This window comes from Chenopodium quinoa, unplaced genomic scaffold (genome assembly GCF_001683475.1).
Source record: "Chenopodium quinoa cultivar QQ74 unplaced genomic scaffold, ASM168347v1, whole genome shotgun sequence".
NCBI classification, from domain to species: domain Eukaryota; kingdom Viridiplantae; phylum Streptophyta; class Magnoliopsida; order Caryophyllales; family Amaranthaceae; genus Chenopodium; species Chenopodium quinoa.
In genome coordinates, this window is record NW_018742879.1 from 290,539 (window position 1) to 304,655 (window position 14,117).

The 14,117-nt window shown below is 35.5% G+C and overlaps 2 protein-coding genes across 2 annotated transcripts; one reads left to right on the forward strand and one right to left on the reverse strand.

The window, feature by feature from the left end:
* The first annotated feature begins 1,867 nt into the window (after positions 1-1,867).
* LOC110726327 lies at positions 1,868-3,126 on the forward strand. Its single transcript, XM_021905787.1, has 2 exons — positions 1,868-2,129; positions 2,715-3,126. The coding sequence occupies exons 1-2, from the start codon at positions 1,968-1,970 to the stop codon at positions 3,081-3,083; spliced, it is 531 nt and encodes a 176-aa protein (XP_021761479.1). The 5' UTR covers positions 1,868-1,967; the 3' UTR covers positions 3,084-3,126.
* A 533-nt stretch (positions 3,127-3,659) lies between these two features.
* On the reverse strand, positions 3,660-12,940 carry LOC110726326 (ras GTPase-activating protein-binding protein 1-like). Its single transcript, XM_021905786.1, has 9 exons — positions 12,506-12,940; positions 8,794-8,979; positions 7,314-7,617; positions 6,986-7,218; positions 6,734-6,908; positions 5,570-5,691; positions 5,391-5,453; positions 4,317-4,380; positions 3,660-4,190 (listed from the first exon to the last, which is right to left on the reverse strand). Exons 2-9 carry the CDS (start codon positions 8,977-8,979, stop codon positions 3,943-3,945), a joined length of 1,395 nt encoding a protein of 464 aa, XP_021761478.1. The 5' UTR covers positions 12,506-12,940; the 3' UTR covers positions 3,660-3,942.
* Between the last annotated feature and the right edge of the window lie 1,177 nt (positions 12,941-14,117).

The following is a 14,117-nucleotide window of genomic DNA, read 5'->3' on the forward strand; positions in this document are numbered from 1 at the left end:
CACAAACTATGTACTTGGGTGCACATAACAAAATGAATGACACTAATAAACTAAGATTCCATGGGTAAAGTGGAATTTTCGTTATTTTATTATTGTTAAAATATTAAACTTACATGATTTCCCATTACGTATGACTAAGTTAACCTTTACTTCTATTATATATTTTCATTTAAACATTTCTTAACCTCCACCATTAAAACGAATTCCTTCAAAAAGTTTTCACTATTATTTTCCTTTGTTCGCTTCATCGATTACCTTTTTTTTTTAAAATATATCGATCTCATGTAATTGATTTAGTTACCTCTCCCTCTCCATTAGTCAAATACAAAGTTGATAAATAAAAGAAAATTATCCGAAAAACCATTTCGTTCCTTAAAATTTTAGGATAAAAAGTCTATTTCTAAGACCATGCAAGCCCACAAAATGCTTCAAAATACTTAATTCTTCAAAAAACAATTTCGGAATCAGATTTTAGGATAGGCCAAATTGATTTTTTTGGTTTTCAATGTACAACACTTTAATCATGGAGGTTGAGAGAGATAGTAATTTAAAGGGAGAAAATTAAATATAGGAAGAGGAAACTAAGACAATCACGTGATATGTTAAAAAAAAGTAACCGAAGAAGCAAACGAAGGAAAATAATGGAGAAAACTTTTTGAAATAATCCATTTAATGATGGAGGTTGAAAAGTGATGTTTAAGGAAAAACAATCAATAATGAAAAAGAAGACTACATAGTACATAGTCAAATGAGATAGAAAATCAAGTAGGATGAAATTAAATAAAAATATATTAAAATATACAATAAGCATTAAAAATATTGAACCAAAATTCCACTTTTCGATGAAATATGAGTTTAATTCGTTGGTGACATTTATGCTGTTATTTGCACTCAAGTGCATAGTTTGTGATGTGGAGTGCACCGTCGAAAGGTTGTGCTGCTGCATGCACCTTTTTCATAGTTGGTGTTGTTGCGCCTATTAGTTTAATATATAATGGGTAACCAGGTACTCAACCGATTCCAGGCCCAAAAAATTAAGAATTGGAATTGGAACCGGTTGCTACCGGTTCCTTAGTTTATTACCCGGAATTGGAACCACCAGGTCCCATTCCTATTTCGGACCCGTCAGTTCCTAATCAGCTCCGGTTCCAATTTTGGGTACCCAGAATTTTTGCTCACCCCTACACACAACCCAACCCAACCCACCACTTGTGTTTCATATCAGGCTTGCACAGTCCCTAGTTCGTGCCTAGTTTATTACTCTTTTCGCTCCAGAATAATTGACATATTTAACTTTTTTTCATTTTTCACTTATTAACTTTGACAATAGTGACTTTTATACAACGGTGCTAAAAAAAAAGCTAGTTTTATCACTCCATCTTATTTTTGCTGAACTTAAATTATTTAATCTAAACTAAAATTATTTTTTTATTGATTCTCTATTATATTTCTTCTTTGAAGTTACTAATTTTTACTGAACTGAAGTGAAATTATTTTTATTGAACTGAACTGAAATTAAATTTAATTTTACTAAACTGAACTTATTTTTACTGAAAAGAAATTAATTTTACTGAACTAAAATTACTATTAATGAATTGAACTTATTATTGAAATGAACTTACTTTTACAGATTATTATTTTTCAAAGGTGAAGTGATCAGGGTCTTACGCCATAATTTAACGTATTCTTACCAATAATTTTTTCTAAAGTAATAATGGAAGAAAAGAAAAAAAGTAGAGTTAGAAGGAGGGCCCATGAGATGTAAGTGGCCAAGCAATATTGAACACGTGGGCATAACAGCATCGGATAACAAATCCTTTGTCCATCACAATTTTTGTTTACAAAACTATAGAGATTGCCTTTCAAGAAATCTTTCCCTTTTGATTATAGCAAAATATAGAAACTAAATTAAAGGCTAATATTATTCACAAACTCTGCTGAAAAACTACATCAGCAACACACCCAAAATGGAAGCCTCGGCTGCACTCAGCAGTAGAGGAATTCCTGTTGTAAAGTTTCAATGTTTTTCACATAATACTTTCAATGGAACAAGGGCAATGCAGGTTTTATCTATGGCCTCTAAGAAATCCAACTCGTCATCATCCACCAAAACCACTGGCTCTAAAAAGGTAATAACACAATATCTCGCCTCGAAAGTAGCTGTCACATTACTAGTTTAAATTATTCGTGTTTCATTATTTGCCATATTTGAGCTGTAAAATTTTTCTTGCTACTAGTGGTGTAAATGTGGAAAGTTGTGTCAGTATGACAGTTTGCAGTATTTTGCAAACATTCTTCATTTTTGAGGTCATGAATTCTTGTATACCCTGAATACCTTAGTAGATAAGAATAAAAATTATACCAGATTGTTCCATAATGGGAAATTTGGTATCTAGCTTATGGTCTTATTATTATTTGGGACGGCTTAAAATTGAAATTTGATTTATTATTGCGAAACAAAGGGAGTAAAATACTATTTTCCATGGAGTATTGAAGTGGCTTTGCATTCTATTAATGAATGTTTTATCAAACTGCAGAAAGATTTTTGTTTTGTTATATATTAGGAGTTTTTGAAATATGGTTTTAGTGATCAATGTATGGTTTAAAATTGTGAATGTGGAATTATGGGGGGTAGTATTGCATATTTGAGAGGAGATTGGGTGCAAGGTGAAGAGTCATGTAACCCTCTTTCTCGCTTTCTAAAATAAATGCAGGGTAATCCGGTGAAGCTGCTGACGCGGGTGGAGCAGCTGAGACTGCTGACAAAGGCAGAGAAAGCAGGGTTACTTTCAGCAGCAGAGAAAGCAGGATTGTCATTAACAACAATAGAGGAACTAGGTCTGCTGTCAAAGGCTGAAGAGTTGGGTGTATTATCAGCAGCAACAAACCCGGAAACCCCAACAACCCTTTTTACGCTTAGCCTGGGGCTCTTACTTCTTGGCCCTGCTTTCGTTTTTCTGGTACCTGAGGATCACACCTGGGAGATAGCTGTCCAGGTTTTGGTTGCACTGCTTAGTGTTGTCGGAGGATCTGCAGCTTTTGCTGCTTCGAATCTTGTAGCAAACCTACAGAATGTCGAATAATTTTTGCTGGAGAAATAATATATGCTCTTTATTTGCGTATTTATGTAATTCGTTCAATCTATTCTTACCATAGATTATACTGCTTGAACTATCATATACTTGAAGTATGAATACATTTGCTAAGGATTATAAAAGGCATAGACATGCAATCTTAGCCTTGACAAGTTTTAGCAAGTGGAGAAGCCACTTTCATAAGGTTTTTAGCTTTTCATAGGTTAGGAACAAATTGTAGATACACAGGATTGCAGGGAAGTGTTACAAGAAAAACATGACTTAATGCTTTGAATCTATCTTATGCTTAGGTGTACCTTTCCAAGACAGCGCGGGCATGACATGCACCCTATGCACATCAACACTGATAGATGCATGACACGCACTGCCCAGGGCGGCAGGGCATACATACATCGTACACAAGCTCACAAATATGTGGTGCGATTCCCCTCTCCCCAAATGCGTTCTGTTAAAATGGATCCCAAACCTATACGCCTTAGCATGTAAGCTTAAACTCCCTAATACCAAAAATAAAAAAATAATTGTTATTTTGTATAGATAAAATACCAGAATACACTACCTTCATCGAGAAGAACATGAATTTAGAAACATCATACAAAATCCACCAGACAACGGCAACCAGGCCATCATGAGCCAACAAAAAATTGTAAGTGAAAATTGGCACATTATTATTAGGAAAATAATCAAATTTCTAAATTCATATATTAGAAATCCAAAAAAAAATATTAAAAAATTAAAAGCCGCATTCGAAAGGATCAAGGATCCAGCAGTGCCTAAACCCTAAATTAACAGTTAATAGAAAAACTCATCACGTGTATACCAAACAAATCAAAATATTGTTCCTCATCTACTTCTGTCCACCTTGACGACCAGTGTTTCCAGTTCCATTCTGATCAACTCGTTGATAACCCTCAGCTCCTCTTCCAGCTCCACCCCTAGGTTTACCTGAAAACTCACCCTGATTTCTAAAGTCGCTTCTTCCATAACCACGACCTCCACCAAAGTTTCCACGACCTCTAAAGCTCTCACTGCGAAAGCCACCCCTTGAAGATGGGTACCTCCCTCTTCCACTATTAGGAGTTGCAGCAGCAGATACTGCAAAATGAATATCCACTGATCATCAGAACCACCATTTAAAAATGAATCAGGGGATAAACTTGTTTAATATGGCTTCTTTTTTGTTGAAGAGAGATGGATATAAGGCTGAAACTTTAATTTTACCTCGAGTTGTAGTTCTCTTTTCTTCTATTACAGCTTTACGGCTCCCTATCAAAATGGGAGAGGCCTGGGAAAATACAATTAAGAGTGGAATCAATGAAAGTGGTGTCATAAACAATAATTAGTTATATACGAATTGTCACGAAAATGCAACATTTGAAATTGAGTCCAAATTTTTGCTTCACCAAAAATAAAAGAATAAAAAAAAATGCATGATTTTCACTTCAATTTAAAAATTTGGAGTTTGCTTTCTTAGGACATCACAAAGCTTAGAGCTACTTCAAGTTAACAGCCTGAAGCTCAACAAAAGCTAGCTTACCATAAATCAATAATACTTCGTCTCAGTGGGGCCGTTGTCAAGTCATCGGCAATACGAAGCATCAAGGTTAAAAAAAACCATTTAAGATGACGTTCTTTCATCCTTAGTTTAATGGGTGAAGATGAGGTATATTATATGGGGTATAAGATATCCTATCATCTGACTTCTTAGGTCAGTGACGTCAGTCAATTTAATGCAAAGTAAAGCAAAAGGAATATCACAGTGAGGACTTAAGCACTTAAGCAAGAAACAGCAGAATATCCAATGCTGCACCCCTAAAAATTTCCACCTTTCAACCCCATCTATTGGCTACAGAAAGGTGCACCAGGCCTTCCGATCAGTTTCTCAATCGAAATTAGAAACAAGTAGAGCGATTAAGCTACTTTTCTCCATAGCTACATTCACACCAGCAACATGGACAGATCAAATACTCTAACCACAAACCACTGGCTCCATTCTTTCTTTTGCATCACCAGTCCCTATACTACATCATAACCAGAAATAAAGCTTGCCAGAATACTTCACTGATAAAAAAGCTGCTGACTTGCTCAATGATTCATATTAAGCACCATACATTCACACTCTTCTACTTTTATTTCCTACATTGTTTTGTCCATTTTCTTCCTACAAGTGGGAGAGAAGAGGAAGGGAGAGTGATAGTCTACCATACACAAAGTACAGGAGAGTAGATAAACTACACACAGCATGGTGACTAACACTGTCAAAGATGACATTTGTAAGAATTTTTTTGATCATACCTCAATTGCAGATTTCATGGAGCTCGCGGATTCAAACTCGACAAAACCAAAGCAGAAACCCTGCTGCTTGCCAAAAAAAAAAAAGTCATATATGTAGTTATGAAATATTGGAACAAAAGAAGGAAATGAAGGTTGGAAAATTTTCACTAATCATTAAAAGAAGTTTTGTAGACAGATACCTTATTACTTCTTACTTGGACACCACCTTGCTTAATTGGCCCAAATTTTGCAAAGACCTCCTCAAGTTGAGCAGAAGTTGCATTTTGTGGCAAATTTCGCACATATATGGAGTGACCTTCAGCTTCACAAGACAAAAGCACGACTCAGAAGCATGGAAAAAGGACACAGAAACTAGACCGCTATGAAAATTATAGATAGAGATGACCATCACCCGGTAATCATCATCATCATATATCCACAATATTCATAAAAATACGTCCATGTGCATCACCTTAATTACAACTCTATCTGACCTTTCTCCAAGGCTATCACTACTGCATTTTTGAGATTCAATGTAACTTTAACTCAGCTGTAATCATTTTAAAACTTACTATATCTAAAACTGCTATAATTCCTAACCTATGCAATAATATATCTAATTTTCTAAGTAATAACCAGATGAAAGCAAATTAAATGTGAAATTACCAGTGCATGCATCAGTGAAACTCAAACTAAATAAAGTGTATTCAATCATAGCAAGGGTAGCATCAATGGAATTGAATTAAACCATTCAATTCTGTAAAGGTCTTTCTCTAATACTTTGTAGATTTCAATTTCTTGTACCGCAAAAACTGTTTTCTAAATTGTAATGCATGTATTATTAACACAACATGACATCCATTACAGACCAATACTTTCCTGCACCATTCGTTTTCAAATGTTATGAAGGCCATTAGTATAATCATCAGATTTAGATATAAGATAACTTCAAACTCATGGTTAAAAATTCTTGTTTCTTATCAAACAAAGATCTTATGGTTCAAAAATTACTTCAACTGTAACCTAAAAGAGAGATATGATCCAAAAATCTTAAATTACAATAATAAAATTGATACTTAACAGTCATGACAGTGACTGATTTTTTAACAAGTAACACATTATAAATTTGAATAATTGATACTTTCCAGATTAACAAAGAACATATGACAAACACCCATGAAATGACACTTCCGCAACAACATCACAGTCATGACAGTGACTTTTTTTAACAAGTAACACAACAGTTTGTTGCTATGAAATATAATAAATACTGAGTTCTTCAATATCACAAAGTTTTGATAACATTATTACCGTATTAACAGACATAGCAAAAAAAATAAGACGAAAAGAAGCAAATCAAGCACCTTCCTCAGGAACATCGCTTTTTTCAGGACCAGTTTCACTGGTGGAAGCTGATGACTCTGATACTAGAGCAGGTTTCACAGTGACTTCCTGGTTTCTAGTTGGAGGCTTGACCTTGACGTTAGACACAGGTGCTTTGACAGGTACAGGTGATATATTGGCCTTAATAGCCTTCAGCTGTAACACACAGCTATTTAGACAGGTTCAACATTAAAAAAAATTAATTAAAATAAGAGAGTCAACTGTGAGCTTACAATTGATGCATAGGATCTCTTGGGTCCATCATCTTGAGAGGCAGATAGCTCTGAAGTGACAGTTACAGCCTTGCTCTGATTTAACTGACTTGGGGGGTCAATAACCTCCTCTTCAGTTACTGACCCATCTTCATTATCCGAGGGATCACATACTTCAGCCTCATTAGTAAGATCCTCCTCATACGAGGATTCAGGAACTGGTCCATTATGGACTGGAGCTGGAGGAGGCTGCTCTGAAAGTAAAATGAAATAAAACTATGAAATATAATTCTCAACTAAACTACAACGAGCGTGCATTTATAGACTATAGGTAAAAATCAAAATGCACCTGGCTCTGATGCCTGCGGAGCTTCTTCCACATGTTCAACAGCAACATTAACAGGATCTGAGGCTGCCACTGCTGATTCTTCATCTTCTACGTACCTGAAGACGTCATTTAGGACAAAAAAACCTTTCTCTTGAGGGGCCAAAAAGAATGATTGTGCAAATTTCTTTTTCACATTATCCTTTCCAGTCATGTAACCAGTAACCAAAACAATCACTCCACCCCCCAGGGATAGCTGAGCATCAGCAGTCTTTATCTCAGCAACATAATCTTTGTAATTCAAAGACACAATTTTTTCATTAATTCCCTGTAAAAGTATTAAATTTCAGTTAATACATAGAGATAGTTACATCAAATCTCATCCCCCCTTCCCAAAAGAATCTAATGACCCTGGTCATTCAGTGATTATCAAGAAGACCAGGAAGGTGATGTGTTGCATATATAAAGCAACTGCAGCCCCATTAGGGGTTACTATTATAACTTTACAGCACAACCAATAAAATTGTACATTTCAGAGTCTACAGCATAATCAAAATTTTCAGACATCATTGCATCAAGACAACAAGTTCATTAGCATGTAACACTATCCGGTTCCTCATTATTTTGTAAGAAAATTCAGAATATTCTTAAAACTTCAGCTTAATAACCAGAATTGCCACTATGGGGAAGGGGGAAAAAAAAGTGAATCATCGAATTAGGAACTATCATACTAAATGTACACTTTACAATGCCAGAGATATACCACTCGTACTATTGAAGGAAGAATCACTGCAGATTTTTTTTTTTTTGGCAACCAAATATTTATTAATAACCAAAATAAGTATATAACGGTTCACAGTAGTAAAGCAACACCAATAGACCGATAAACCAACATCAGTACACATGCCTAAACACCAAAGATTTTTAAAACTGCATCAGCAATCCCTAGCCCCCACTTTCTAGGAAAGGTTGAAAAACAGAGCCCTTCATGTACAGAATTATAGTTGTTTCCTTTGACAGCCAAAAGAATAAAAATAATAAATTTATCACCTATCTCTGTACTTCAAAGACTAACCTCAAACACCAATTATCTAGAGATCTTGTTCCTAGAGTCCTAGACCAATTCATGATCAATTATATTTTTATTCTATATCTCCTAATGCCATGTTAGCACCATGAGAAACATATGATATTTTATAACTGGTTATACTCCAAGCAGGAATGCAGACTAAGGCTTTATTTTGTATTATATCTAAACTTATTTGAACTAAAATAATTTTGTCTAACTTATCTGAAATAACACGAAATTGTGTATAATATTTTCTGAATAAAAGCTAATATGTCTGATATTATTCTGTGTAAACTTATATTTTCTTTACTTTTTTTTTAAATAAGATAAAAATAAGTTAAAAGAAGATGAAACAAACAGGCCCTAAAAAGAAATGCATAGGTAATTAAAATCTTCAAAATATGAGTACGGCTTTCTAAAATCTACTAAACATACAGGCATGGTTGTAACAGATGTCATAACCCCATTCGAATCTGGGCGACTCAGCACACTTGAATCTTGATAAAATCTGTAAACCAACTCTGGTGATTGGTGAAGAATGAGGTAATACTGTTCCACAAAAGCATTGCCAACTATTTGAGCACTTGGAGTGCTGGCAGGACTTTCTGCCTGCGTTGCCATCTGAAACAGAAAGTCTAAATAAGCATACTTCACAAATTATTATTGCCAAAAGGGACAAAATAGGTCCCAAAGAAAACCAATAAACAACAGACATTGATTTAAAGTGTAAAACTTGCTACAACGATGGCTAATTGTCTATGTGCACAGTAAGTCAAATTCATGCAGAAAAAACCTATGAGCACAGAAAAGAGAAGCCTAGGCAGAGCAACATCATAAACCAGATAAACTTCCCAAAAAAAAACCCGGAAAATTTCACTGTCTCAAAGTTTTTGTACCCATCCCCAATATTTTGTCTTAAAGTTTTGGCATAAAAATACTACTGAAAGGAACAGGCTGGACAGAGGGAAAAAACATTTGAAGAAGCATCTTCCTTCAACCACTTCCCTGAACATTTTTTAAGTTCAACCTTCATAAAAGTGATTAGTGAATTCGGCTCATAAATGCTCTTCAGGGTATCAAACCTGCTAAATGAAGTTCAGATTGAGCTTGGTCAGACTGAGATCAGCCTATTAAAGCTCTAGTGTTTCTTTCAGCTTTATACCTGGAGTTTCACTAATATAAATATAAGAAACATAGATCATGTATAGTAAAATATATATGGGAAGGTATCTAAGACTGGAAACATATACACACACCAGCAACCTAGCTTCCTCTCTACTCTTCAAACTTTTCCAGAAAATTATATCCCAGATCCATCTTAGCAAGATTTAGCACTTTGGAACGCTTAACAAGCACCAATTCTGCATCCTAAAAAAATACTAATAAAACTAAGAAAACTAGAAAACCTTTTAACCTTGAAAGCCACTTTAACCCCCAACAATAAATTTGGGAAAAGGGAGAAGGGAATAAACCCAATATCGCCCAAATTCTATTTAAACTCCCCAACAAAATAAACAGCAAACTATAAGACCACTTATCTCCTCCAACAGGTCTAAAAGGACGGAAAAAGAAGACCGGGGGGGTGGGGTGGGGGTGGGGGGGAGGGAGGGAGAGAGAGAGAGAGAGAGAGAGAGAACAAAGAAGTAAAAACTTTGCAATAATATACTGGCTGCTGTCCAGCACCGAAAATTGCCGAAATCCACTGCTCATTTCACCTTTGGTTTGCAATAATCAATAACAATCAAGAATAGCCTTTGTAGTACCCAACGTCCCAACCTTTACCAATTTAATCTCTCCTATATCTCTCTATTTTTCCAATAGATAAACACCCCCTGCTGCCGTCCAACAGCCACCCTTCAGAAACCATCAATCACCACTCCACACAACTCAAAATCACCTCTCAAAATGACCTCAAAGTTACAGCAACTAAATCCCAAAGAATAAGTAAGCTCATACTTTCCCTCACATTACCTCTTCGTAGGCTTCATGCATGGAAAATTGATGAAGGTAGCTTATGACTTCAATCGATAAAAACTTCAACATGGCTAGCCTTTGTCAAGTACACTCCAAAGTTCAATATCCTTTCACCCCTGGGAAGGGCGAATTAACGATGGTTGTTGAAAGCAAGAAGGGGTTGAATACAGTAAGGAGAGGTGACAGAATGTGAGCTTGTGCCTTGTGGTGTATGGACTGGTGGTTTGAGCAGTTTTGGTGAGAAAGAGAAAGAGAGCTGCAAGTGATGGACAGCAAAAGAGGGAAGAGAGGACATGTAATGAACCAGTGAATCCGCTCCTTTTTTTTTGGAGGGGGAGGGGGTAATGATGTTCAAATGTACCATGATCGAAACACCACAGTAAGTGCTACCAGATCTTTTAGGTATCAAGTCCAATAGTCCAATCCATTTCAATCCTTGAACAATAACCAAAACACCCCCTTAGAACTTTAGAAGGCCCAGCTACCCTACTCTACAAAGAAGTAATTCAGGCATCCCAAAGAATATCACAAGACAAAGTAATCCCAAAATACACTACGAAATTCCAGAAAACATCTGACAAGTCTCAGTCTCTTCAAATGAAGTGTTCTTTTATTTAATTTTCATAACAATTTTGGAACAATCTGGCGCTAAAGACTTGGAATGTAAATGTGGTGATAGAAATTAGAAAAACTATAGGACAACTACAGAAAGAGACAATACTTGATTAGAATGAGATTTTGGCAACTTGCATTAAAGGTTTCCAAAAATAATCGAGTGAGAATAGCTAGAAAAATACGTCAATAAAAAAAAAGATTGCCATAGGTGATAGGTTAGAGCTAATTCAGGATATACTCTCATTTTCATGGATATGGGCAAAGAGGTTCAACAGCAACACTCATCCATAGCTCAATCACATGTAACTGAAAGTAGTTTGGGTTGTGTACTTGTGTTGTACCTTTGTAGGCAGACAAAGTAGACAGTGTCTAGGAAATATAAAGGACACACCTTGAACAGGGAAAGTCCTTTAATATATGTAAATAAATAAATTTTCTTTAGGAAAAAAAAAAAAAAAAAGTGTAAGTTACCCAGTCATTTTCCTACAGATACACACTGACTTGATATCAGATTGCCCTTTTTGCTCGCTTTTGGATAGTTGGTATATACGAGTACTCTTCCTAATTCCTATCATAAACCTTTTCCCTGATCCCAGATAACACATACATATACACATTTTACCAATAGATGGTCTGGCCAAACCTAAGAATAATCATTAGCTAAAAAAGGCAGATTGTGAGAGCACAAGGCTACAATCATAAGCAGTCACATGCTGAGAAAATGGCAGTGAAGTCTTTTCAGGCTTGAGCAACAAAATGAAGTAACCCTTGTTCACAAACAAAAATTGCCACAACTTCAATTTAAACGAAACCAAAATCTTCCTAGGTTCAATTCAAAAGGTTAAAAGAGGTAGAGAGAAAGGTCAGAAGGGGTGTGATAAATCACCAAGAAAACATAGAAAACCAACCAGAATCATACACATATGAATGAGCAAAATTTAATCAGATAATTCTAGAAACACATTATTGATGCAAAATTGGCGAGCAAGCTCAAATATTTATGGAAATAATGGGAAGAACTTGACAAAAAAAACTAGAATATGAGACTATAGTACTGGCTATACATTGAATTAGATTGATTACTACGAGCATAAAGCCGAAACCCGAAATCAAACAAAACTGCAAGTTTCTAAGCATAAAGAACAAAAATTGTAAATTAAAAACCGAATTAAGACTTCTGAATTGACGTGAGAGCTCTAATATCCAGACCAATAACTTATAAGAAGTACAAGAAGTCAAAAACCTAAACAATGAGCCTTAATTGCAAGCTCAACAATCTGCAGGTCAATGATACAAACATAAACCTCGAATATTTACAATATCCAAAAAAATCAGCACCATTATAAATACAAATCTATAAAATCATAAAAACCAACAACAATATACACTCAAAATTAACAAAAAAGCTCATAAACCCAGATCAATTTCCTATAATATGGCTAAAATTAACAACATTAATCAAACACCCAGATGAACAATTGAAGGAAAAAATTAGAATCTCTAAAGAAAAAGTCAAAAAATGAAGCAAAATTAATCAATTGATTTGCAATAATAGTACCTTTTGTAATGGATTTGGGTGGGGCTGAATTTGATCTTGATGATTCAAATTATGGATGAGAGAGAATAAGAATCCAGAGATCTAGAAACACAAAGAAGAGTAAACGCAGTAATTGGGAGAAGGAAAAAGAAGTGATTTTGCAAAGCTAAATAAGATGGTGATCAGATCAACCAAGAACAATTGTTTTTATGCCCGAATTTGGGTAGTTTAGTGATTTTCTGATTTTCGTCTTTCTTTGCGAGTTTTGTTTTTTTTTTTTGGGTACTAAATTAAGAAACTTTGCTAATTGAGTTTTTAAATTTGTGATCTTTGCTAGTTTTGAGTGTTTTTTTTATTTTTTTTGAAATTGATTGTATTCCAAATCAAGTGTAGATTTTGATTTTTATGCTATAATGCTATAGATGAGCTGGCTAAAGTATCTCATAGATTAATACAAACTAATGTTGTGTTCGGGTTATGTCCGGATACCTTATTGAATTTTAAGATAAATTTTGTCTCAAGTGCCACAAATCATATTTTGACTTGCTATTTCATAATCTGGGATATTTTGAGATAGAATTAAGAGTATTATAGAAACATACTCCATATGTGAAAAACAATGGTGTATTATGTTATTTCAATTATCTACCCATGAATGAATGATCAACTATAATTATATTTGTAAAAAAAAAAAATTAATAAAATAAATTACTACCACTCCTATAAAATCAAGGGATTTGTTAAACATCGCCCACAAATTACTACATAAAGCCCACAAAATTCACTTGGTTTGACAAAATTGCCCTTGACCTTAAAAAAAACACTCACACTCTCATTGCTCATCTTCTTTCAACCTCTCTTAAAAAAAAAAAAATTCAAACAACGGCAATGTCGAGGCGGCAAGGCAAGGAATTGGCGGCGGCGGCGGAGGGAAGGATGTCCCAAGGAGGCAAGGTACAATTTGTAAAAAAAAAAAATAAAGGGAAAAACCGCCGTGACGGCGGTGGGGCGCCCTGGCTGGACGCCCAGCAAGCGGTGGTGGCGCCAGCTGCAGACGCCGCCACCAGTTGGCTGGCGCCTGGGCTGGACGCCATAGCCACGGTTGTGGCGTTTATTCAAGGCGCCGCAGCCGTGGCTGTGGCGTCCAGCCCAGGCGCCAGCCCACTGGTGGCGGCGTCTGCAGCTGGCGCCACCACCGCTGGCTGGGCGTCCAGCCAAGGCGCCCCCCCCCCTTTTTTTTTTATATTTGTTTTAAAATATTGTTTTAAATTTTTTTTTTTTTTGTGTAATATATTTTTGAATTGTTTTTATATTTTGTTGTTTATTTTTATAAATTTTTTCAATTTCGTTGTATTTTTTCTATGTTTATATTTTGTTTACAATTATTTGTATGTTTTTAGTTTATTTGATTTGGGAGTGGTAGCTATTTTTCGTATAAATTTGTGTATGTTTATATATTTTAAAATTTTGTGTAGAATTCACTGGGTCGTCATGGTGCGGGGAAGAATGTAGAGCTTCTTAGTAGAAGCTATTCAGTGGAGAGGTCGGGGCATAGACATGTCAGATCCCGTGGTATTTCGGCCTCAGCTCGTAGAGAACGGATCCACCGTCGGGATGAGGATGACGATGACGA

Excerpts from the sequence above, each read along its gene's own strand:
- LOC110726327 (XM_021905787.1), top strand. The coding sequence starts at position 1,968 with ATGGAAGCCTCGGCTGCACTCAGCAGTAGAGGAATTCCTGTTGTAAAG. Across the intron at positions 2,130-2,714 it reads AAACCACTGGCTCTAAAAAG|GGTAATCCGGTGAAGCTGCT; the intron begins GTAATAACACAA and ends AAATAAATGCAG.
- LOC110726326 (XM_021905786.1), bottom strand. The coding sequence starts at position 8,979 with ATGGCAACGCAGGCAGAAAGTCCTGCCAGCACTCCAAGTGCTCAAATA. Across the intron at positions 6,909-6,985 it reads AGAGATCCTATGCATCAATT|CTGAAGGCTATTAAGGCCAA; the intron begins GTAAGCTCACAG and ends TGTGTGTTACAG. Across the intron at positions 5,692-6,733 it reads AAGCGATGTTCCTGAGGAAG|CTGAAGGTCACTCCATATAT; the intron begins GTGCTTGATTTG and ends TGTCTTGTGAAG.